At 45.0% G+C, this 26526-nt stretch overlaps 1 protein-coding gene and 1 long non-coding RNA gene across 4 annotated transcripts in view; one reads left to right on the plus strand and one right to left on the minus strand.

The window, feature by feature from the left end:
• RIN2 (Ras and Rab interactor 2) overlaps positions 1-26526 on the minus strand; it is a 321661-nt gene that overhangs the window by 30606 nt on the left and 264529 nt on the right. For all 3 annotated transcript variants that reach the window (XM_029593769.1, XM_029593771.1, XM_029593770.1), the window contains exons 4-9: positions 24294-24483; positions 21225-21336; positions 20398-20470; positions 18538-18629; positions 14329-15324; positions 8142-8447 (exon numbers count right to left, since the gene is read on the minus strand). In XM_029593769.1, coding sequence (XP_029449629.1) covers positions 8142-8447; positions 14329-15324; positions 18538-18629; positions 20398-20470; positions 21225-21336; positions 24294-24483 — 1769 coding nt within the window. The remainder of the gene's footprint in view (positions 1-8141; positions 8448-14328; positions 15325-18537; positions 18630-20397; positions 20471-21224; positions 21337-24293; positions 24484-26526) is intronic.
• The window catches only part of LOC115087076, a 34452-nt gene continuing 23183 nt past the window's right edge, over positions 15258-26526 (plus strand). The window contains exon 1 of the long non-coding RNA XR_003855422.1: positions 15258-15367. This is a non-coding gene — a long non-coding RNA (uncharacterized LOC115087076). The remainder of the gene's footprint in view (positions 15368-26526) is intronic.

The following is a 26526-nucleotide window of genomic DNA, read 5'->3' on the forward strand; positions in this document are numbered from 1 at the left end:
TGTGAATCGTTTTTTGACGATTTAAAACAATCGTCAGATATATTTTAAATCGTCAAAAATCGTTAGAGCCACGATACAATAGCAATTCCCCTGATTTATCGTCAAAAAATCGTAAATCGGGGAGGGCGGGAAAACAGACACCAAAACAACCCTAAAACCCACCCCGACCCTTTAAAACAAAATCCCCCACCCTCCCGAACCCCCCCAAAATGTTTTAAATTACCTGGGGGGGGTCCCGGCGCGATCTCCTGCTCTCTGGCCACGGCTGCGTTAATAGAAATGGCGCCGGTGGCCCTTTGCCCTTATCATATGACAGGGCAAAGGTAGCGCCGGCGCCATTTTGGTTCCTGGCACCCGACGTCACAAGTGCAGGAGATCGCTCCCGGACCCCCAGGGACTTTTGGCCAGCTTGGGGGGGCCTCCTGATCCCCACAAGACTTGCCAAAAGTCCAGCGGGGGTCCGGGAGCGACCTCCTGCATGCGGGCCGTATTGCCAATATTCAAAATGGCGCCGGCGCTACCTTTGCCCTCACTATGTCATACGGGCGACGTCCATGCGGGGTCGCTCCTAGTCTCATAAGTAGAATACGAAAAACAATAAAAACAGACTACAGGAACCCAACTCCACGGGGTGGCAGGTGGGTTTTTTTTTGTTTTTTTTTTTTTTTTGAGGACTCACATCCTGCTGTCCTAGGAGAACACCTGTTACAGGTAAGCAACTTCACTTTCTCCTAGGACAAGCAGGATGGTAGTGCTCACATGGGGGTGAAGCCCTAGCTACAGGTTAGCCCCGAAAAATAACAGGACCAGTCACCAAACAGGTGCCAATGGGCACAACAAGGGTGCTGTTGGTAGCAGTGGGGACAGTCTGAACTCAAACCAGGGGTCTTAGGTAGGAAGAGTTGTGTTTACAGCTGAAAGAGGTTCCTGAGGACAGACTGGCTGAATCTGCTATCCAGGCGGCCATCCCTGTCCAGACATTGAGTTGCAAGGGTGTGGCGAGAACTCCATGTGGCAGCCTTGCAGATCTCTCCCACTGGAACTGCATGCAGCTGAGCCACAGAAGTCACCATGGCTCTAACAGAACGAGCTGTGACGTGGCCCTCCAGTTGCAGTTCTGCTTTGACATAGCAGAAGGAAATACAGTCCGCTAGCCAGGTGGAGAGAGTCTGCTTAGCAACAACCACTCCTAGCCTATTAGAGTCGAAACAGACAAAGAGCTGGGTTGACCATCTGTGACCTGCCATCCAGTCCAGGTAGAAGGCTAAGGCCCTCTTACAATCTAGCATGTGCAGCACCCTTTCTCCTTGGTTGGAATGAGGCCTAGGGAAGAAAAGTATGTAGGATGATGGATTGGTTAAGATGGAAATGTCACCACCTTCGGCAGGAACTTAGGGTGAGTGCACAGAACCACCCAGTCATGGAATAATCTCATGTAGGGCGGATAAGTCACCAAGGCATGTAGTTCACCGACTGAGTGCAGACGTGATCGCTACCAAGAATATGACCTTCCAGGCCAAATACTTGAAGGTAGAGGAGTGCAGCAGTTCAAAATGATGGTTTCATTACCTTAAGGGCCACCACCACGTTAAGGTCCCAAGAAATCAAGGGGGCCTCAGGGATGGCCGCAGCAACCTACACATGAAGCACCCTACCACAGGCTGCACCGATATGAGCGAACTGTCCATCTCCTGGTGGTAAGCGCCTATGGCATTCAGATGTAACCGAACGAGTTGGTTTTAAGCCCAGCCTCCGAGAGCTGCAGTAGGTAATCCAGGAGTTGCTGGACAGGGCAGGAGATGGGGGTCGAGACCCTTCTGCTCACAACAGACAATAAACCTCCTCCATTCTGAAGCATAAGACTTCCTGGTGGAAGGCTTTCTCGAAGCCACTAGTACTTGAGACACCTTCTCTGAGAGGTCAAGAGACTGCAAGATCAACTGCTCAACATCCAAGCCGTGAATGACAGGGCCCGGAGGTTGGGATGGCACAGCCTGCCCTGGCGAGGAGATCTGGGGCAGTTCCCAGACGAACCTGGTCCCACTGGGAGAGATCCCGCAGGAGCGGGAACCAAACCTGTCTCGGTCAATGGGGGGCTATGAGGATCATAGTCCCCCTGTCCTAGCGAATCTTCAGGAGGGTCTTTGATATCAATGGAAGTTGAGGAAATGCATACAGGAGGCCTGTCCCCCAGTGAAGGGCAAAGGTGTCCATGGCTGGCTGGTTGTCTGACCTGGTCAGGAAGCAGTACCGGGGAACTTTCCTGTTGCAAGGGAAGGCAAATAGATCCACATTCAGAGTCCCCCAGAAACAGAAGATCCAAACCGCCACCTCCTGCTTCAGGGACCACTAGTGGGGTCTGAAAATTCAGCTCAGCCTCTCCGCCAGGGTGTTCTCTACGCCAGCTAAGTACATGGCCAAGAGCAGCATTCCCTGAGCCAGTGCCCAAGCCCAGATTTTCATCAACTCCTGACAGGAGGAGGAAGCATCTGGTGCCTCCCTGCTTGTTGATATACCATATGGCTACCTGAATGTCAGTTCAATGAGGCCGTGCTACCTTGTTGGCTAGCTGATACATTGTACTGGATCGCTGGCAGCTCCAAGAAGTTTATCTGACAGAGCTTCTTAGGTGGTTCAGAGGTCCTGGGTGTGGAGGCCTTCCACATGGCCCCCCATCCCAGGTGGGACGCATACATGATAAATACAATCTGGGTGGGAGGAGCCTGAAAGGGGGCACCCTACTCCATATTGGAAGGAGTCCTCCACCAAGACACAGAAGCCCTGAGAGAAGGGTGGAGATATGGATGTGAGCCTGAAGGCCTTGGGTGGCCTGGTGCCACTGGGATCGCAGGGACCACTGGGTCTGGCACATGTGTAGCGGGCAAAAGGGGTGGCATGGACAGTCGCGGCCATGTGCCCCAGCTCTGCAGCATACACCATGCCGACACCATCCGGCGCTGCTGGGCTTCCTCCGCCAGGGACATCAAAGTGACTGCCCTGTCGCAGGGCAAATAAGCCTTTGCCTGGGTTACATCTAAAACTGCCCCTATGAAATCCAGCGTAATGACGGATGGAAATGGGACTTCAGGTAATTGATCAGGAACCCCAGGGACTCCAGACCTGAATGGTTCAGTGAACTGACTGCAAAGTTCCCACCTGGGTGCTTCTCTTGACCAGCCAGTCATCCATATATGAAAAGACCTGGATCCCTTGTGGGCACAAATAGGCCCAGACTACGGCCACTTTGTGAAGACCTATGGTGAGGAGGCTAGGCCGAATGGTAGCACACAATACTGAAAGTGCTGACGACCCACCACAAACTGGAGATACTTCCTGTGACCTGGGAAGATTCCGATGTGGATGTAGGTGTCTTGCAGATCAAGGGGACAAAGCCAATCCCTTCTTTGCAAGAGGGGATTCAGGGTGCCCAGGGATACCATCTTGAACTTCTCTTTTTAGAAATCTGTTTAAGGCTCGCAGATCGAGGACTCAAGAAATAATGGGAGTAAAACCCCTCACACCGCTGGTCCCAAGAAACGGGCTCCACCACCATGGCCATTAATAGGGCGGAGAGCTCTGCTAGGAGCAGCGCTGAATGCGAGATGGGACCTCCAAAGTGGACTTGGGGGCAAATCTAGTGGAACCTCCATGAGGTTCAGCCTGTACCTGTGACGGATGATGTACAGGACCCATTGATCAAAGTCAAGGACTGCCACCGGTCTGCAAAAAACAAAAAAAAAACGGAGACGGCCCCCAGTCAATGGTCCCTCCGGCCCTGTCGAAATCCCTGGCTTGTGTTCCCTCGCAGCCAGTCAAAACCCCATAGCAGAGCTAGCCTTGGCTGGTGGCTGAGGCTTGGGATCCCTCTGCTGACAGGAGAGAGGGGCAGGACGACAGTACTTCCTGGGCCTGTAGAAAGGCCCCCTCAGCCCTGAAGACCTCTTGGAAGAGGTTGGAGAAGCAGAGACGGCAGCAGACAGATGATAAAGGGTTTCTTGCAACCACATCCTTCACCTAGTCACTGAAAAGGTTACCCTGGTGCAAGGTAAATCTGAAGTTCAGGAAAGACTGGCTGAAGGAAGGTCCGAGGCACGGAGCCAAGCGAGACACCTCGCAGAAATACTGGCAGCTGCAACCTAGCCTGCCATTTCAAAGATGTCATAGGTAGCCTGCACTCAAGGCCTTGCTGAACAATGGACATAGGGCCTCCTGGGGCTGTTGGGCTAGGCCAGCCACAACTTCCTGGACCTATTTCGAGAGATTGCAGGTGTACTGTGCCATATACAAGAGGTAGAAGGCAATAAGGGCTACCAACACGGAGCCTTGAAACACCCTCCTATCCATGGCATCCCAGCCAGGGGGAGCTGAGGCAAGGGTTTTCTACCTCTACTTTCTTTAGCACCGACTCCACCACCACCATTTGGTAGGGAAGCTGACGCTTCTCAAAACCCACAGCCTGCTGCACCAGGTACACCCCATCGGTCTTCCAGTTCACCGGGGCAACAGAGCCTCTCTCATAGGCTATGAGAGAGGCTAAGAAGCAGCTCACAAAAGATCTCATGAACAGGGACTGCCATTACCTCCTTTGGGGCGTTCACAAACTGGAGGATCCCCAGCATCTTATGGTGGGCATCCTCTTCCATCATAAGAGATGGCTGAGGGGGGATATGATAGAGGTCTTTAAGATCATGAGAGATCTTGAACGAGTAGATGTGAATCGGTTATTTACACTTTCGAATAATAGAAGGACTAGGGGGCATTCCATGAAGTTAGCAAGTAGCACATTTAAGACTAATCTGAGAAAATTCTTTCAACGCACAAAGCAGCTCTGGAATTTGTTGCCAGAGGATGTGGTTAGTGCAGTTAGTGTAGCTGGGTTCAAAAAAGGTTTGGATAAGTTCTTGGAGAAGTCCAAGAACGGCTATTAAATAAGTTTACTTAGGGAATAGCCACTGCTATTAATTGCATCAGTAGCATGGGATCTTCTTAGTGTTTGGGTAATTGCCAGGTTCTTGTGGCCTGGTTTGGCCTCTGTTGGAAACAGGATGCTGGGCTTGATGGACCCTTGGTCTGACCCAGCATGGCAATTTATGTTCTTGCCAAGAATGCTTTGTTACTAGAACTTCGGTATATAAAACTGTTAAATAAATAAATCTATACTCCATCGGACATGCTTCTGGATTCAGCTCGTCTTAGGTCGGGGCAGATATGGCGATCTGCCCTCCAAATTATTTAATCGGGTCAGCCGATCGCCATCTTGCCAACGACCCATTTCTGTATCTTTCTGTAGTGCCTAACAAAATGTTACTCCGATGCTTATTATCATTCAGTCCGTTAAAAAGAAATGTAATGTTATTTTTTACTTTGTTTCTGACCAAAAGCCTGTTTGCTTCACTGAAACTTGGTTGTTACCCTCAGATAATGTCGTGCTTTAATCAAATCTGTCCCTATGGGTGTCACATGGTCTCTCAACCTAGAGGGCGAGGTGGAGGACTGACTGTGATCTTTAAAGACTCTTTACAGATTTCCACTGAAAAATCAAAGAAGTGATTCTTTCCTTCGAGCAATTGTTTTCTTCTAAAGCTAACCTAACCAAAATGATTGTCGGCGCACGCAAGAGGGTGCACACTAGTGCAACTTGCGTGCGCCGAGCCCTCGGCGAGATCACCTGTCTGTCCCCGTTCCCTCCGAGGCCGCTCTCCTCCCCCCCCCCCCCACCTTATTTATTTATTTTATTTATTTGTTATTTTTATTATACCGAGTTTCATGATAGGAATCACATCAACCCGGTTTACAATTAACAATGTGAGTAAAGGCAGAGAGTAACAAAGTAAAGAACATTTCCCAATACAAGAACAAATATAGTATGAAACTTAACAAATATTATAACAATATTTTGGATGTGAGAAAGTTACAAAAAACATGGAAAAATAACTTGGATATGAAAGGGGAAGAATTGTAGAACGACTATAAGCATTTTAACCAGCTGTATCAATTAATAAATATGTATAATATTATAAAATGTAGATGTGTAGCAAAATGATTAGATAAGATATTGTTGCTGTGACTGCGTGTGAAGTTAGTGGGATTTTTTTTTTTTTTTTTACAGTTCCTAACTTTTGTGTTTATGCTGATGATGAGTGGGAATTTAATCCAGATCTGGGAAAGCTTTTTTAAAAAGCCAAGTTTTTAGTCTTTCCCCTCCCTATCCCGCTCCCAGCCCTAAAGAAACCTGCGCACACTGGCCGACTGCCAGCGTGCGAGCTCCTGGCCCAGCAGCCCTGCAGAGGCCTCTGGCCACGCCCCTGCACCACCCCCGCCCCTTTTTTCAAGCCCCGGGACTTACACACGTCCCCCGGCTTTAGGCCCAGCGCGCGCAAGTCTTAAAATCTTCCCCTTAACTTTTGCAGCTGCCCGGATTGGCCACTGTTGGAAACAGGATGCTGGGCTTGATGGACCCTTGGTCTGACCCAGTATGGCATGTTCTTATGTTCTTATCTGTCTGACCATTTTGTCCATCTCTATACTCTTACCCAACACACTTGGGATTTCTACCCATATAGATTCTATTGAGCATTTAGTCTCTTGTATGATCTTTATCCTGTTGACTCTACACCTTCCTGGACATAAAGTGCCACACCCGCACAGAGTTGATCCTCTCTATCATTGCGATATAATTTGTACCATGATATAGCACTGTCCCATTGGTTATTCTCCTTCCACCAGGTCTCTGTGATGCCAATTATGTCAATCTCATCATTTACTGCTGTACACTATCTTACTTCTTAGACTTCTGTCATTGGCATACAGTCATTTCAAAAGTGTGTTTTTTGTTTGTATTAACAACCTAGTTTTCAGTCGTGCATGAAGGTGCTCCTTTGTCGTGCAGCGCCTTTGGTGTTGGCCGCTTGCTTTTGACCCCCCCCATCCCCGTGCAGATGTCAGTGGGGGGGGGGGGGGGGGACACAGACTGCTCAGTTGACAGCTGGACCTTGGTGAGAATGGGGCCTTGGAAAGAAAATTGGTAGGATGATTGACTGGTTAAGATGGAAATATGCCACCATCTTAGGCAAGAACTTAGGGTGCATTCACAAGACCACCCTGTCATGCTAGAACTTAATATAAGGTGGATAAGTCACTAAGATCTGGAGCTCACTGACCCTGCGGGCTGAAGTGACTGTCAACAAAAATATATGATCTTACAGATCAGGTACCTCAGGTCATAGGTGCGCAGTGGCTCAAAAGGAGCATTCATTAGCTGAGACACCACCATGTTGGGGTCCCAAGACACAGCGGGAGGCCTTAGGGGAGGCTTCAATTTAAGCAGGCCCTGCATGAAATGTACAACTATGGACTGTACAGAGATGGGCATGCCATCTACACCGTGGTGGTATGCACCAATCACACGAAGATGAACTTTGATGAATTTGATTTTTAGGCCAGTCTCCAATAGGTTTAGAAGGTAGTCAAGCAGTTTTTGTGTGGGGCAGGAGAACAGATCTAAGGCCTTCTGCTCACACCGTACAGAAAACTTCCTCCACGTCGGTCTGTAGAACTTTCTAGGGGAAGGCTTTCTGGAAGCCACCAGGACCCAAGCCACATCCTCAGAAAAATCAAACTTTGTAGGAGTGCTGTAGCAAAGACAAGTTTGGATCATTGGAAAGGGAGAATCAAATGTGAGAAACACTTTCATGCATCAGCTCACTCCTACCTAATCCTTCCACCTGCAAGAAGGGAAGAAAAGTACAAGACAGCGAGCCCCTTAAATCACATCGCAAGATAAAACTTGGTAAAGGTGACACTGAGAATCCTCTCCGTGTAGCTATGTATATATGCAAAACAGAAAAATAACTGGTTCCACAACTTATTTCACTCTCTTTGACTGACAAAGGCTAACACTGAAGTTTGCCCTTCTGTTCAATCTGAAGTCATCCAATAGCTGAGCTGACACAGAACAGCATTAGCAGTTTAAGCCAACCAAGCCACCCCCTCAGGGAACAGTGCAAAAAAATGGAAGGTCACAGGTTACAGGAAAACAAGAAGGAAGCCTCAATAATAAAAAGATAAAAAAAAAACTATTAATCACTTCTCTCCAGGATCAGGAGTTCCGTTTTGCAGGCTTTCCATTACACAGTCCTTACCTGAGTTATGCTCCATGCAAGTGTAAATGAGTTTGCAGACTCTCAGCAGCAGCCGTACTTTCTTGTCAGGTGAATAAGTCTTCTGCATAGTCAAGAACCTGGCCTTAATCTTTTCCATATCCAAAGTGTCAGGTGTTGGTGCACACACCCCCAACTCCTGAGGAGTCCTCTGTCTGACCAATTGCAGGTTTTCTTTTAGCTGTTTCCAGGAGCCATCAGAAACATGGAACTCTTTCAACATGGTTTCAATGTGGCTCTTCAGTGGCTTGAGAATGCACTTGTGCATGGCCTTCTCCAACACCGCATCTGCAACAGGAAATGGGTTAATTTTTTAGGATGCAAGGATTCAGAGGAAGAACTACAAACAAAAGGTGCATTTCTACGGAGATGTCAAAATGCACGCACAAAACAATCCTTTTCCTCTCTCACTTCAGGTCAGCCTTCAAAAAATGAAATCAATTTCAAATGGGATTTGCTTTGATTTGACAAAGATCTGGTTTTCTAAAAGTATATCAAAAAGGAAAAAATTCAAGCACACAGACAAAAAAAAAATCAAACGAGTTACTCAGTCATCTTAAAATTTGCTATAGAATTTAGACTCCTTGAAGGAGGGAGGCAAAATCCAAGAGATTTTTTTCCCCTCCGACTGGTAATCTTTCCAATATATTTGAGTCCAAGCCATAGTTTACTTAAGAGGCCAATTATGAGAGAGCATGGGGAGGTTGCAGACCTGCAGAAAAGTACCTGTGGGCTTGCAAGTTGATTTTTAAAAGGAATCTCCTTGAGGCATTTCACTTTAAAAATCACTTCCCTGGTGGGGGCTGCAGATACAGAAGTAATTGCAGAGAGTTTGCAAACTCTCCAGCTGAAAGTACTCATGGGAAGTTAAAATTAATTTCCCATGTGTACTTGGCCCATCCAGTCCCACTTCGCTCCTATCCCTCTCACAAAGGTAATGTGTGTGTGTGTGTGTGTGTGTGGGGGGGGGGGGGGGGATGGACAGGGACAGTGTTTACATTAAGCAAACCAGGCAGTCACCTAGAGTTCATATATTTGAGGGCTGGCAAAATCCCACAGGCAAGGGGCTCAGGACCACTGGTGGAAACCATCCCACCAGAGGACAAAGAAGAGGAAGAGGCTGCTAGGAGAGCCTGTGCCACCAGAGGCTGAAGAATATAAGGAGGAGACTTAAAGGGCTGCTGCATTTAGTGTGAACAGAGCGAGAGGCTTGTAAGTATGGAGGGGTGGATACTAGACTGGTGGTGGTGTGGTGAGAGCAGTTGACAGGGTGGAGAAAAAGAGGAGGTAGGCACTGTGGACAAAGGGCAAAGAGACTGGAGTGATGTTGGTTTGTTAGGCATGGAGTGGGGAAAGGAGAATGCTGTAGGATGGAGAAGAAGAGATGCAGGGCAGGGTGAGAGAGAGGGGGATGTTATCCCAAAGCAAATACTACCAAAGGAGGTAGAGTTGTGCAGTTGGGGCAGAGGGAGCAAGACTGAAGGTTTGCCTAGGGTGCCTGATACCCTTGGCATCAGCCCTGGGGGGGGGGGGGGGGGGGGGGGAGGGGCGAGTTTTCAAAAAGGGCTCTCTCTGTGGGTAGACACAACTGATTAACTTGGCTGATTAACTCTTGGTATAACTAAGGGGGAAAATTTTCAAAAGGAATCTCTATAGGTAATATGGAGAATCCCTTTGAAAAAAAAACTGCTTCTTTAGATATACCAAGAGTTAATCAGCCAAGGACACAGACACATTAGACCTGTGTGTAAACCAATAAATTAATAACTTGATAACTTGATTTATTCAGGGACTAAATACCCCTGTGGTAAAAAATATCTAAACATCTGTTCAGCTGAATGGGGAGCTTATGTGCACAGCTAAGCAACAGGAAAACAAATTATTAGAAGATACTTCCCCACTGAATACTGGGTGTGTCAGCACAACACACTTATGACTTCTAAGTTTAAAAAAAAAAAAAAAAAGCAGCAGCAAAGCTGCTCCATCAGTTTGATTGTCTTAGTAACATAACATTTCACTGCTTCCTATTCTCTACTGTGTCCCATGCAATGGAACAGTCCCTCTTCACTAGGTTGCTTAAAGGCTATTTCTATAGTAATTTGAACATTTGCAAAACATCTCTTACTCAAGCTGGGTGAGACATCATGGGAAGGCAAATTTTCAAAAAGGATTTACCTGGTTACAAAAATAAATGTGGCCTGAGTGAACATGGAGGTCAAGTGAAGCTAAAAAAATACACGCAGTTTTCTAGCATGCATGTATTTTTAGCTGCATTCCCGTGGGTGTGTTTAGATCCCCAACACGATGAAAAAGTAACAGAGGCACAACGCATTTTCCAAGCTGCTGACAGTTGACAGCGTGATTATCATCTCTTCTTATGAGCCCAGCTTAGGGCAGGACATCTAAACTTCGAATCCCATTTTCAAAGTTCACTTTTGCCTTCCTCTTTTTTTTTTTTTTTTAACCTTTAAGATTTATCATGTAACTTGATTTTTTTCACGCTGTCGGCATAGAGTACAACTTCAGAAAAGTAGGAACAAGGGAAAGTTAAATCCAGTAGCAGCTTGTCTCATTCTGAATCGTGTTGATTAGGACCGTACTGCCATGCGGAGGACCTGGCTTCCATTCAGGGGGGTCCTGGGTTGCTGATGGAAATGTTGCGGAAGCAGAATTCACATCCCCCAGGGAAGAGAAGGAATCCTAGTCACTGTACAGTGGCAATACCTAGTGGCTGGATTTCAGGACCCACAATTGCTAGGTTCTTGGAAATGTGGCACATGCCCCCATCCTTCCATGCTCAAGGCCTGTTGTAATGACTGGGCTGAGTTGGGGTGGGGGGTATAGAACAGGGAGTAAATTCCCGGGCCATTTCAAGATGAGGGTTCAAAGACACGTAGCCCAGAAGAGGACAGTTCTTATTCAGCTGGAAACACAGGAGAGAAGGAAACTGGTGGGCAACATACAATTAGAATCCTATTCCATAAAAGCCTGTTCTCTCTGCAATCTCTTTACCACGCAGCCTCTTCAAATGTTATTTTGCTTTGTCCTTAATGAGTCTCATTTTGGCATGCACATAATTACAGACTACAGAACGCAAAGGTGATTTATTTTTCTTGAAAGTACATCTAATTTTTTTTTGTACACAAAGTATGCACTTTAAAGTACAATGAGGTCTTTTTTTTTTTTTATATAAGCCTGGGGCAGCAGTTAGTATGCAAATGTGAAGAAGTCCTGTCACACTCAGTCACTCGCTTTGAATAAACATGGCCTGTGGGTTTCAAAGAAAAAACAAAGACTTTGGCTATATTTATAAATGCTGGTGTTGGATAGTAAAGTTAAAATTGCTGTCTCCCCTGGTGGTGGGTAGTGGTCTTTTGGCCAATACAAAAGTGACTGCCTAGGACTAGAAGGTTTTGGAATAGATTCTGGATAACCCGAATTTATGTTTAGTATCTCACATGGACTGTGAACTAGGCAGATGAGTCCTGCAAATTACAGAAACAGTCTGCCTCTATGTAAGCTCAGGTCCTAACCCCGCAACAGTTTTGTTTTTTTTTTTAAACAAATGATTCACATACCCAGTGCACTCTGCTCTTTTAAAGTATCTGTTCTCAACACATCAACAAAGCAGAACAGAAAAATAGCTCTGGAATGTCTGCCACAGCTTTTGAACTTGTTGGAGTAAGGTGTTTGTACCAGCCTTACATCCCTCCCACATACAGCTCTAACCAAAGAAAAGCAGAAAAGGATGTCCCTGGTAGCAAAGTAAAACAAAATTAAAACCACAATGAATGGGATTTATAATATCCTTCCATTTGTCACTGGTAGGATTTTTTTTTTTTAAACAGTTTTGCCAACTAGAATGTGACAAGGGGACCTGCATCCTATTGCATCTGGGTTAATCCTCATCACCAAGGATAGAGGGAGGAGGAAGGGAAGTTGTTTCTTAATTTGTCGCTGTTAGGCCCCTTTCAGTCAAAGCTAATCCAGAACGATGTGGGGGGAGTGGGGGGGGAAGTTTTGTTTTTTTTTACATGACATAAAAAGGGCACATTAAGATGAAGGTCTCCCCTTGAATTTTTTTTTTTTTTTAAACTTCATGCGGATCAAATGGCCCCCTAGTGGTGATAGTGAGCCTGGAACTAAAATCCATCATTGTTAACTATGTATGGGGGGGGGGGGGGGGGGGGGGGGGGGGGGGAGAAAGAGGAGCCCAGCTCATCCGTTTCAAAACAGGCTCCTCATGCAAGACAACATCTGCCTGCCACACAGCCACCTTCTTAGAGCCACAGCGTTTGAGGTTGCTCCTCTGCTACAACTCCTTGCAGGCTTCATGTCTGGTGAAGGAAAGTAATGTTCAGATTCCTAATGCTTGCTTAAAATAACAGTACATAAATTAAATTAAACCTCCTGGTAAGGTATTTCTCCCACATACTGTACTGTATGCCATGGAGAATTCATAACAAAAATGCAAGAAAATTACAAACACCATCTAATAACCTCATAAAGCCCAAATGACTGGTACAGCTATAACATCGCTCCAAGTAAAAAATGCAAGTTCAAAAGCAGCCAAACTGCAGAAGACAAAACAAAGACCTCTCAGATTCACTGCCTCAAAAAGAGAAGATTATGCACTGACAAATCAGACTAAATGTTTAAGCAGAGACATTTCCACATCTAAAACTCATTTTGCGTTTTCTCTTATAAAGAAAATGTCATTCCAATGAACTTGACCTTCAACAGAGCTGTGTAAATAGCTGCCTCTCAAAAGCAAAAGGGTGGACAATTCCAACAGTTTCATGGATATCTACAAATCCAGGGTAGCTGCATTTGCACAGTACAATCAGTTCTTGCAAATTTAATACCAAGGAGGGGGGGGGGGGGGGGGGGGGGGGAGCCCTTTTTGATATGCAACTCCTGAAGAGCACAAAGGAAAGAAACATTTACACAGTGTTTCTAAAACTATTGGGAAAATATATTGGCAGCATATTTTCAGACAGTGTTAGCCATAGGCTTCTGGAGAAATGATTTTGAGAAAAGACCATGTTATTCTGGACATTTGTACAGCCACCTTATTATACAGTATACTGAAAACTATTATACAGCCTGTGAATGTTACAAAGCAAACATTTAGCACAAGTAATACAATGGAAAGGATTCATCTGTTGGCTTTCAAAAGTCATAATTTTACACTACACAAAGTGTTAGGCTAGTTCTGCATGGAACAAAGAAAAGATATCTTTCAGCCTGAGGAATGAGCTCATGGGTAAAGCATCTTTCCAGAGTTGTTTACTTCCTACATGTGGCTTACGACCAGAGCTAGAAAAAAAAAGAAATCCTCTCCTATTGCACAACATCAGCAGAAAATATAAACTTCATAATGTTAGTCTACTCCACTTGAAAGAGTGCAGAAAATATAAATAATTCTTGAAAAGACAGTGTTCAAGACAATCCCCTTTAAAAGATTTCGTTTCAGGACAGCAGTATAGCCTTGCAAAAAGCTGCATTTTTTTCTTCTCTAAAATTACCCTCAAGGCAAACCACTCCACAGAAATGTTTCCATGGCTAATACCAGATGCACTAAACGCGTTTCAACAGAACTGAATAATCCAATCTCCTGGAAAAAACACAGTGCTGCAATTGACTCCATTTGAGGGATTTCACAAGTATATCACCATAAATAGAAAGTTTCCCCATTTTACTTGTAATAAAACTTTCTACTGAAACATTTTCAAGTTAACAGTCCATGCCAAGAGTTAAAGCTCTTTCTGTATACATCGTCTGTCAAGGTCACAATTACTCCAAGGAGAAAGAGGGCATGGCTGAAATCCATTACATCAGCCACACCAACCCTGGCAGCCCAGGACAGATTAAGGGTAGCCTGCCATCAACCCCCCCCCCTCCCCCTATCTTTAATCAGACTCTTATGAGCTTCCCTCCCTACACGTGCCCTTTTGGTAAATTTTTTCAAACAAAATTTTTTCTTTCCATGGCTTCAGAGTTTCCAGAAAGTTTACATCTACAGTTAATGTTATAAATAAAGCCTGCAAATGAAAGTCATTTCATTTCGTTTGTTCCATACCACATTAAAAAACAAAAATGATCGGAAAACTTACCCCCGTTCCTTCCCTCCCCCCCCCCTTTTTAGAAAAGCACCGCAGTCACTTACCTATCTGATCCTCGGGGATGAGGGACTCGATAGGGGGATCGAGCTCGGAGCTCTGCGCCAAGTAGTTCTTCACCTGGGTCATGAACTGGCGCACGGTCTGCAGCAGGTCGGTGCTGGAAACGTGGCAGTCCCGGTTCTCCCGCAGGAAGCTGACGTAGTCCTGCACCAGGCAGCCGAAGTAGGTGCCCTTGTCGCGGGCCATGTCGGCCAGGCGGCGCACCGTCCTGCGCTCGGGGGTCAGGAGCGAGGTGAAGACGCCGCTCACCTTCAGCAGCTGCGCCTTCACGGCGCGCGGCAGCGCCAGGGAGCTGCTGCGCTTCTTGCGGGGCTTCAGGGGCGGCGGCATGCCCTCCGGGTCGCTCTCGGGGTCGCCCTCGTAGTCCTCGAAGCTGCTGTCCGGCTCGTAGCAGAAGAGGGGCACCCGCCGCTCCAGCTCCAGCGAGTCCGACGACGACGTGGAGATGCTCATGTCGCTCAGCCGCTGCAGCTGTCGCCCGCCTCCCCGGTTCGGCTGCACCGGCGGCGGCGGCTCGGACCGGCAGCTCGCCCCCGCTACCCCCCGAGGCGCGGGGCTCCCGCCGTCCCAGTCGCCGGCGGACGATGCCTGCTTCTTGAGGCGCGGCGGGGGCACGGGCGCCGGCTTCCTCCCGGTCTCGGGCATGCTCGCCTCCTGCCTTTTGGCGCCGCCCGACGGCCGGGGGCTATGAAGGGAGGGCCGGGGGGGCGGGGAGCGGGACCGCCCCGTGCTCTGCCTCCTCAGCCCGGCCCCGCCGCCTCCGCTGTCCTGGCTGTGCGCCTGCAGGAAGAGGGGGTTGACGAAGCACAGCGCCCCCTTGCTCTGGGCGCACTCCAGCTCCGAGGGCGAGCGGGTCCTCAGCGCCTGCGCTCCTTCCTCTAGCAGGCAGGGCCGAGGCGGAGCCGGCCGGCGGCAGGGAGGAGCAACGGGAGGAGGAACAGCGGGGGCTGCGGTCCTGGCTTCAGGAGACGTCCAAAAATCTGCAAAGAAATGAGGGTGGCAACATGAGAATGTAAATATGAGGTACGTAAGGCCTGAAAAGAAGTCTTTGAGCGCAGAGGCGAGGGAGGGAGAAAAATCCACATAAACAAAGAATTTCTCTGCTCCAGCACTACTCCTACCCAACAATCAACCCTCAACCTCCCTCCCCCTCCCCTTCCCCTAGCACTTGGAAAGCAAAGAAAAACAACTTCAGCGTCAGCTTTTGTTCTACGGGAAAACAAACGTACAGCCCTACAAGTAAAAATGTCATCACCATTTTCTTTATACTCAACCCCAAATGAATATCGAAACCATTATTAAAGTACCTCTACAACTTTTTGTTTCTTTCTGGCTCGTTGATAAAATGCTAATAGTGAATTTGGCCCAGTGCCATCATCTTTTCATTCTTAAAAGCTGTTAAAATGCAGCAGCAATTAGTGACATATTTACACAAGCGGTGGTGGTTTGGTACTCAGCATAAAAATAGCTAGAGATGTTCTTCACTAGACTAAAACTGATGATTAATGAGAAATAATTGCTACGAGGCTTTCTCCAACATTTTTACACATGAAACCAATAAAAACAAAAGTCAGTGAACTAACAACTCACTGGGCCAAACTTTCAACTGCACATTTAGTTATGGTAAAATTGATAATTAGACATTTTCTGATTTAAAAAAACCACACATATGATGGTGACAGATGCTGATGTCTGTTGAGGGGAAAATACAGACAGAACCGATTTTTAGGGCCCATTTCTGTTGTGCATAATTAGACTTTCACTAGCCTTTGGGCCACCTAACACTACACAATGTAATTTGTCAACTGTTAATGGAATCCTATTCAGGTGGGGTACTATCTCCTGCCCAAAAACTTTAGAAGGTTTCACCTATACATCTACTTCCCCATTTTGTTAGCATATTTCTAAAATTTGAAATGCACTAATCATTTTGACGTGGTGGGCTGTCAGTCAGTCCGTCCGTCTTGGGAACTGTCCAGGTCATGGTGCTGAACAAAAGAAAAAAACCCACTTTAATAAACCCCTCGGTTTAATAGGCATTCATACATAAGAACAATCCCAGAATTTCTATAATTAATTTTGCCTAATGCCCCAACTAGATCAAAATATAACCATATGGAAAGAACTTGGGTTAAAGGAACACTTCAGCAGAGAACACTTAAAAGTGCACCATGCTCAATGTACACCTGTGCACAAAGAGCTCAGTTACAGTGCAACCTACTTTTGAATGGAAAAGCAACTTTTAAATGTTTCATTTCTTCTATAATTGTGCTTACAACTTTCTTCAGTTCCCACTAGTGTTCTAGCTATCTAGAAGGGCCACAGTCCTGGAACTTTGAGCATTTAAGGGCAGCTGGTAGCAAAAAGTCTAGTAAGCATGGAAAGACATCATTCCTTTAACATATAGTGCTATACAACTTACAAGGGAGTATCTCAACATGAATGACTTTTAAAAGCAACATGGGAAAAAAGTAAACTGTAACTCATGGGGGATAAAATTAATTTTACTGCAACTTCAAAACTATTAAATACACTGCTGCAAATAATACATTCCCTTGTTTCTCCTCTATTTATTCCAATCCATTCTAATAGTGATATAGGAATAATAAAAGCAATTGTATCCAGCCCCAGATGTGCAGTTTCATTTTTTTTCATACTATATGAATTTTTTGCTCATATTCTCAGTCTCAGGCATACTTTTCTTGAATAGTTTTTGTTGTTGTTGCAGTAGATAATATTTCAGACTGCCACCTTGAATTGCTAGTGCTGAATCCAAAAACTAAATTTTCATTCTATCAACTGGATGTTTTAAGTGCAGGGTTGAATTCTGTTTTCTTTCCTCTTTATTTTATTGGGCCCGAGGGGTTTTGGCTTGTGGCCTGACCTTCTGCCTTTCATGCTTTTTGCAGGAGTAACAGTATACACTGCTTGGAAGGCAGAAAGAGAATGGAAACTGCAGTGATGGGCAGTTCATTTCTGTCTGCCTCTTCCCTCCCTAGAGTGCATCCTTTTTTAAAGGCTTACTTCTGCCGCCATAGCCGGCTGAATAATATGACTAGACACATACCCAGACACTCAGGAGCACGCACCAGATTGCGAAAAAGAAACTTTACAGTCCAGCCATCTAAGTGCTTAGCTTGCAGTTTGCTACTAATTTATAGCAATCACTTCCTTCCTTTTTTTTGTCTTTCCAGCAAGCGCCAGGCATAAAATGTTTGGATCATTAATAGTTACTGTTAAAACATACAATAAGGCTATGACATTTATAGCACTAATCTAGCTGCTACCTATGGGATCACTTCTGCTCAAGGCAAGCACACAAATCCATCTTAATTATGTTCTGCACAGATGACATTACTGAGAGTGGTCCTGATGTAATATGGCATGCTTGGCTTTGCTCACACATCAGCATGTAGTTCTGCACACATTTTTGTGCATACAGCTATATTCTCAAAGTAGTAAGGAATTTTTACACAAAAAAACCATACGCACATATTGGCACTCCTGTATGCAAATCCCATGTTAATCAGGTATTAGCCATTACCCCCCCCCCTCCCAAAAAGCAAAGAGGTGTGTAGGCTCTATTCATGTTTTTTTAACACTAGAAATTGAAATCATGGTCAGAAGTGAAGTAAAGTTTCTGGGACTATTATTAGTCTATGGGGCTGAAGCTGGAGTTCATGGTCTCGGCATCCTATATTCAGCATGATTTCTGTTTTGCGCGCACAGCATTTATAAACCAACGTGTGCTCCTTGGTCATGTTGTATGTACACAGCAGCACAAATTTTATGCAGAGAAATCATGTTTTCTGCATACAGTGCGCAAAAACAATGGTTTATGCTTTACATTATGGTTTTGTGTGCATTATTATGACTTGTATGTGCAAAACATTGTGTGCAAAAACCATGTTTTGCACCGATAAATCATGTTTTATAAGCAAAAACTATTGCTTACGCACATTAGCACGATTTATGTATGCTATTCATCTACTTTGTGCACATTTTTAAGGTTAAAGAGTTTTTTAAAACTCTAGATGCATTTGCATACTATTAGCTTACTGCATGGAGAGTTAATGTTTTTTTAGCACATAAAGAAAATGTGTGCTAAGGTTCAGCACACACTTTTTACTGACATTTTATTATATCAGGGAAATTGTGAGGAAACTGCTGCCTATATGATCTCTCATACTTACTAATTCCTAGCTGTGCAATATCTTCAAGTTCACCTTCTGTCCTGGCCACAGAAATAGCATGAGGCAACTTCAGGGTGAAAGGCAGCACATCCCTTGTGTTAAAAGAGAGAGCACTATTTGTTAAATTTGTTATTTTTTTTTTAGTTTTTTCTTGCATGACCGCAAACTTTTAACAATGTAAAAAGCAATGAGCAAAGCATGTGCAAAGTCACTTTAAAGAATCCTAACAATCAGATTATAAGATTGACAAAATAGGAAATTTAGCTTTGTTGACACAGTTGAAACATGACTTATCTACCTAAATGAGGAGAAAAGATAAGACAGAAATTGAAAATAAGACTACTGCACTTCCCATGAGTTCATACCATGAAACCGCCAAGTTATTGTCATTTGAAGGCTTTACATTGTTTACGGAGGCTTGCTCATTTGCTTTACAAGTCTGTATTCTTTTTGCTTCTCTGCTTAAGAGCTATGGTCTTTCCAAACAGAAAGAAGGCCAGATTTTTACAAGAATTTTCCCACAGGCACAGAATGGCAGAACCATTTAAAAGACAAAGCACTGGATACTAGTTTTAAAAGAACTAGTGCCAAGTCAGACTGTAATCATGTGGGTTATAGAGCATAACATAGTAGTGCAATCAAAATGTAAAGTATGTTCCATCTTGAAAATCCTTTTACAGTAATATACATCCCAGCTAACATGAAGGCAGCCATTTTCTTTCATAATGATGTGATTAATGACAAACTGTGTCTCATTTCAGTATAAATCCATTGATACAGCAGCATTTTACTAAACTTTATTTAATATATTTATAATCTACTCACATTCATAAAGTTTGTGGCAGGGACATGTAACAAGAACAAAGCTAAGGCATATATAAACATGAACATAAAAACAAACAAAAATTAATAAGAGACATATAGCTGCCTTTGTGCCATCGAAATGTTGCAGATGTGCACAAAATGGTCATAAAATGATATTACACTGAAGTGAAGCCTAACATATGCCAACAATGACAACACTGTAATACAAAATGGCTTCTCTCCACATTAATCGGATTATAAAATCCTACAATGGAATTTGAACTTGACTGAAACGTTGGGTTGCTATTGGCTGTGACCACAGTCTTATCTCCTTAACAGCAGCAGTTCAGCAGGATCTTATTTTTTTTTTCACTTTTACAACAGTTCTGCAATAGAGCATTAATATACCATAATACAAAGTCAGATGAATCCTGAATTAAGGCAAAGGAAATCAAGGAATTAGGCATTTGATAAGCCAGTCTAAAGTACTATGTTTTGAGTTGTGTCCAAAAGAATGCCAAGAATGTGACCTCTTGGATTTCTGATGGAAGACTGTTCCAGATGCACAGCACTACCTGAAATCCAACAGTCTTCCTTAGAGTAAACAGAAACAATAGATCTGCCAGTTTGCCATGAACAACCTTTTAGGCATACTAGGGACCTGATTCATCAAGGTATTTTCCATTACACACAGAATCAGGCCCTAGGTTTGCTCTCTCTGCAGACTCAGCCACCTCTGTAGGGTTCTACATAAGCGCCTTATATTCCCAAACTTTTGGACCATAAAATATATACAATGCTACTTGCTGATGCAGCGGAAAACAATTCCATGTGAATTATCTCAATGCAGATTAGGCGTTAACTTCATTAACAAAGTCACTAAAAATGTTTGCATGAGTAGCCCATGTGTATATTTATCCAGCTAGTGTATTTCTAAGGATGGTGTGGAAAGCACTGCTCCAATAATATTATATATATTGTTGTTATCTTGACTAGAGCATTGTCATGGATAAGAGGGTGAAAAATAAAACAGATAACTAAAAATATTCTTCTTACCTGCTTATACAGTAGAATGCAATAAGTCTGAATAAATCTGCAAAGCTTATTCCAGAGCCCTCTAAAGAGAAAGCTGCAGAGACAATGGACAATTAATCAATGAGAGTCTGAGTAAAGCCAGGCTGAATCACGCTCCATCAGACTGTGCACGGTGGAATCAGTTATGCCTTACAAGTATCAAACAAAGCAGTGTTTTGTTAATCAAAAACAACTGAGCCAACTATGCTTCTTGGCCAAAACAGCTCTGCTAAATATAAAGGCTGTGGAAGTAATGTCCCCTTTTCCTCATTCCTGCAGCATGTGCTCACCCTCATGATTAGGGTCAGAACAAATCAAGAGTTGCACAATGCATTAATAACAGACTCGCAGGCCAGCAGTCACGGAGACCTCAAGCTACCCACCCTGAAGAGACTAATAAAATGCAGTGTTATCCTGCGATCTATTAATTCCCATATATTTCTTCTTCTGAGTCAGTGACTACAGGAACAGCTGCAGGTGGCAGTACTCCCAAAGCAGCTTTGTCTCACTGTCCTCACCAACCCTTTACAAAGATCTATCAATCGCAAAACCAAATTGGTTGACAGTTCTGCCCCCCCGAACCTGTTTTTAAGATCTTCCATACAGCACTGCACTCTCCCTATTTCCAATAATTTTGCCATAAAGAAAGGAGAAAAAAAACTATTTTGCAAATGGGGTCCATGAACTTCCCTAAATTGTGTGTAATCGCCTAGCAAAAATTATTACATTTTCATTCTGAAACCATTCTACAGTCCTTCATAGTTAGCAACAAATGTACAATTATAGGTGAGTAAAGAAGTCATACTCACTATAGGAGCTTTCTTTGATTGTAAATTCCTTGAGGCAGGACCCAGATTCACTGGGCAGGCGGAGGGATAAGACTTTCTTTTGTAGTTTTGCAGACTTCCGAACCACAAAACTCTATTAAGAAAGGACATCAATAACTGTAGAAAGCTCCATTCTTAACTAATCATATTTAATAAATGATCTCTATATTTTTATTATTTTATAGAACACAATTCAAGACTTCAAATAGAATTTATATAAAAAACACAATTATTCTATGAGAGAACTGTAGTTTTTTAGTCTATTCCATGTGCTTTATTATATTTCTTAAAAAGAAATCAAGCGATTAATAATAAAATAAAACAAACATTACAGGTACAATATTAAGTAAAAAATTAAGAACATTAATATAATATAAAAACAAAAAACAAGATAAAAACAATTATAAAAATAAAAAAGGGAAAAATAATGGTCGATTTTAAAAGGAGCATACACGTTATAAAATCCAATGGCTGCGCACACATGTGCAGGGGAGCGGGGGGAATTTTACAAAGCGATGCATGGCGACAATAGTAGGGCTTCCCCAGTTCCCTATACCCCTATCCAACCTTCCTACCTTTTCCCCTCTCCTCTCCTCTCCGACCCCCTATTAGTTTTTTTTTCCCTACTTACTTCAACTTTGGAGTTAAGTAATCTCTGTGCACTGGCCGGCTGCCGGCGCGTGCTTCCCTGGGACAGCGGATAATGGCACTGTCCCAGCCTGCCCCCTGGCCCGCCATGCCCAGACCACGCCCCTGGCCCGCCATGCCCAGACCACGCCCCTGGCCCGCCATGCCCAGACCACGCCCCCTGGCCCGCCATGCCCAGACCACGCCCCTGGCCCGCCCCTTTGGAGAGGCCCTGCACTTCTGTTCGTATCAGGGTTTACGCATGTGGCCAGGACCGTTGTAAAATGCGCGTAACGCTCCCGTTTTTACGCGTGCAGGCTTCTGAAAATTAGCCTGACTCAGTATATCAAGACCAAGGGAGCAGAGAATTAACTATTCCTCATAAAGGAACTTCCATGTGATTCCAGTTTAGACCTGATGGTTAATGCATAAAGAGAGTAAAATGTGATTGTGTTTATTTTGCTCTTTTTTCTTTAAAATATATATTTGTAAATTATTTCTAACACAGAAACATAAAATATGTTGGCAGATAAGGACCACTTGGCTCCATCCTCAAGACCTTTCTGCTTTATCATACTGAAATAGCCAATCCATCTGGTATGAAATACAGTAGCACTCAACTCTTGTGAAAGGGCAAGGCAGACCCCCATGAAGCATGCCACTGAATCTATTTCTAGGATTATCAAATAGCTTCAGGTCATCAGGGACAATGCAGTTATGGACTTGGAGATCCAGTCTGTCTTTAAAAATACAAGATTACAAGTCCAAAAAGTACAACAAAGCAAAAACCAGGTCTGGCCCAGCCTGTCTCTGATACGGACTCATCCGATAACTCCTCTATTTCCTCAGTTTCTTACTTTTCCCAGATCCTCTTCCAAAGGGCTGAGCATTGAAGAAATACACTTTGTCTGAGAAGCAGAACATAACAGCCTCTGGATCTGAATCTCATGCTGCACTTCAGTATGCAGTAATCAGGCATCCCCACGTAAGTGCTATTCAAGCTCCAGATGCTCTACATAGACTGATATTGTTGTCTTCGTAGCACTCTGAGCCAAATGTGATTCAAGGTACAGGCATTCTTACTGAAATCTAACCCTAAATCTCCTCCTTAATACTACACAGAGCTATCACTAAACAGATCCTAGTTTTAGTTTCTATCTCAGTTGCATGTGAACTCAAAGCTCCCATCTGTCTCCCAAGTGCTGAAAATTGTTATTTACTTAAAACAATTCAGGCTGTCACAACAACAAAATTACACTCTTCAAAGTCAAACATTTTTTTCTACAATAGTGCAAAACAGCCCTTTTGTGTTCGCTTCCTAATGTTAAACAGCCATAAGTTTTCCCTATTCAAAGTCTTAAACCATTTCAAGCAACTAGGAATCCCAGTTACTCGGGCACTAGTATAATAACTTATTACCTTAGGAATCTGGATCAACAGTGTGATCATCATTTTTAAAATCCTGTTTCTGAATTCACCAAGAGCAAAAACCTAGTCTGGGGTTGATACAGATTTCCAGGCTCCTTTGGAATTTTGCTATAGTTAATCCAGCTTGCTTTACAACTTGTGAATGTTCTCAAACATTACATACAAATAATAAAGGCATAGGCTCCATCTGCTGGGCTGGTGGGAGCTGAGCAATTGTATTCAGGCCTGGGGAAGGAGGGAGGGAAGATACTTGCCATTACAGAAGTAGCCCTTGCTGGGCAATGCGCACCAATGAGGATGCATCTTGGAGAAAGTACCCCTCCAGTCCTCAGGTCAATGAAGGTCCCCTGAGCCACCTAAACATATCGGGGTAGATTTTAAAAGCCCTGCGTGCCTATTTTGCATAGGCCGCTGGCACGCGCAAAGCCCCGGGATGCGCATAAGGTCCCGGGGCTTTGCTTGGGGGGCATGTCGGGGGCGGTGCAGCGTTCAGGGGCGTGTGGCGGTCCATGGGTGTGGCAAGAGGCGTGACGGTGGTCCGGGGGTGGGGCCGAGTGCTCTGGCACAGCGGCCTGTGCTGGGGCAGGGAGCCGGTGACGCGTGCAAGTTACGCCTGCCAGAAGCAGGCGTAACTCAACGGAATAAGCTAGGGGAGGGGGATTTAGTTAGGACTGGGGGGTGGGTTAGATAGCGGAAGGGAGGGAAAGGTGGGGGAGACAAAAAAAAAAGTTCCCTCCGAGGCCGCTCCGATTTCGGAGCGGCCTCGGAGGGAACGGAGGCAGGCTGCACGGCTCGGCGTGCGCAGGCTGCCGATTTTGCACAGCCTTGCGCGCGCAGACCCAGGATTTTAAAAGATATGTGCGTATCTTTTAAAATCCGGCGTACTTTTTTAAAATCTGCCCCATCATCTACTAGGGGGATAGCAGAGATCGGTGAGGAGGAAAAGGGACAAGCCAAAGAAAAAAAGCATTTATTCTTTCAAATTTTGACTCTTACCCCAGGAGGTTGGCACTGTAGGATGCTCACTGTCTCCTCTTCACTCAGACCGAGCTGTAGCCACACGGGATGGGTATGGAGAAGCTTGTCCAATACACTAAGTTTTTGAGAGAAGCTATCATATCCAGAATCCCTGGCAAAGGCTTTGAAATCCTTTTCCAGATACATGTTATCCATATCGTTCACTAAGCTATGAGAAAGAATAAAATATTGTCAAAGACTTGAGAAAAAAACAAGCTAAAATGATTAGCGCATTAACATCTCCAGTTGTTTTGCTTTTATCAACATTTCTTTCACATCCATCACATTTAACAGGCAAGTTTTCTGGGTCTTGTAATCAATGGTGTTTAGTGAGTCAAAAAGTAGGTGATGAGACAAACACTTTTTCCTTGCCTCTATTTCCCCTCTCTCTCCTACCACCCCCATCCTTCCGCCTCCATTGCCCCTTCTCTTCCTGGATTCCTCCACCTCCTCTCAATCATCGTTCTTTGTAACCTTAGTTTATTACATGAGCTCCCACTGCTTGTCACTAGCTATACAGCCCTTTGCCCCTATTTTAAGTATTCTGTGGCTGATCAGCCTACCATGTTCTGGAAGCATCACTTGAAAGCAGGGGGCGGCTCAAGGCAATCTGCCGCCTGAGGCGAGAGATGAGATGGCGCCCCCTTGCCCCACTCACGCAGCCCCCTCCTCACTTCACACCCCCGATCTTCCTCCTCGCCGCTGGCCCTGCCTCCGGTGGTGTCCCTCCTCCACGTTGCCGGCCTGGCCTCTGGCGGCGGTAGCCCGCAGCAATGACCCTCCTCATTTCTACCGCTGCCGGTCTGGGTCAGCAGCTGGGGCAGGGGCAGGCAGGATGAGGCGGATGCCACAGTGGCGTTCTGAGAATGGCATTCTTTGCTGCCTCAAAATTCTGCCGCCTGAAGCGGTTGCCTCACCCTGCCTTATTATAGAACCATCTCTGCTAGAGAGCACATTTGAGTGCTCTCTAGTGATGGGACATGCAATGTTCTCCTGTTTTTAAACTGCTCTCTTCCTCGGCTTTTCCATCATTTCAATAAAAAATAGTTTTTTAAACTTTTCAGTGCAGCACTGGGCTAAGCTATGGGTTACAAATGCATAAGGCATTCTTCCGAAATTTAGTGTCGGATGGCATTAGTAATCTGGTGAAATTAGAACCACTGTTTGTAAGGAATTGCTGTGGCTAAGTACCATCTTTCTCCTGTTTCTGCTTCCCTTGTGTACATGTGCTGTAATGAATCTTATTGCTCCTACATGGAGCTCACATTTCCAGTGAAAAGGGACAGGGAAAGGGGGAGGTCTCAGGGCAGAGGGATGTTGCAAAACATGCATATACAGCAGATAGCAAAGGGGTCCTACATGGGAGGCTGGTTGGGCCCTACTGACAGGACAGGACAGGACAGCCATATGTTGCTCTTTAATCTGCGTAACAATTTGTCTGATCTTGTCCCTGGAACATGTAATGTCAGCTAATTTCTCATGGACACCTTCCAGTAGATCAGCATTTCTCAACTATTGTGCCGTGACTGCAATCTCATTTCCTGATTCCATCCTGGCCTGCACAATGTCCTCCCATCAGCAGGGGGCATAGGAGAGCAGCATTTTTGGGCAGTTGCTCCTGCTTTCCTCTCTGCTGCAACAGAAACTGCACAGGGCTCTGTAGGCTTGTGAGACTTGCTGGTCACGTGCAGTTCCTCCTTTGCCAGTTTTCCTCTGCAATCTGAAGTAGCAGCACTCGGTAAGCTGCTCCCAGACTTTTGCTGTTCAAGAGCTGGAGGTGAATTGGGGAAAGGAACAGATGAATATGCCATAGGGTGTGGAGAGAGAGAGAGAAGGGAAGGTGATGATGTCATGGGCTGGGGGAGAAGAGTGGAAGGAGAAGGAAGATGATGATGATGATTCAAGGGGGCGGGGAGGAAAGGTGATAATGATGCCATGAAGTAAGGTTGAGGGAACGTGTTGCCAAGGGGTAGAGGGAATGGGAAGAGTGTGTGATGCTAGGGGGTGGGGGAGACATAAGAACATACCATACTGGGTCAAACCAAGAGTCCATCAAGCCCAGCATTCTGTTTCCTACAGTGGCCAAACCAGGCCACAAGAACCTGGCAATTACCCAAACACTAAATAGATTCCATGCTAACGATGCCAGTAATAGCAGTGGTTATTCCCTAAGATAACTTGATTAATAGCCATTAATGGACTTCTCCTCCAT

The sequence above is a fragment of the Rhinatrema bivittatum genome, chromosome 3 (genome assembly GCF_901001135.1).
Source record: "Rhinatrema bivittatum chromosome 3, aRhiBiv1.1, whole genome shotgun sequence".
NCBI lineage: Eukaryota > Metazoa > Chordata > Amphibia > Gymnophiona > Rhinatrematidae > Rhinatrema > Rhinatrema bivittatum.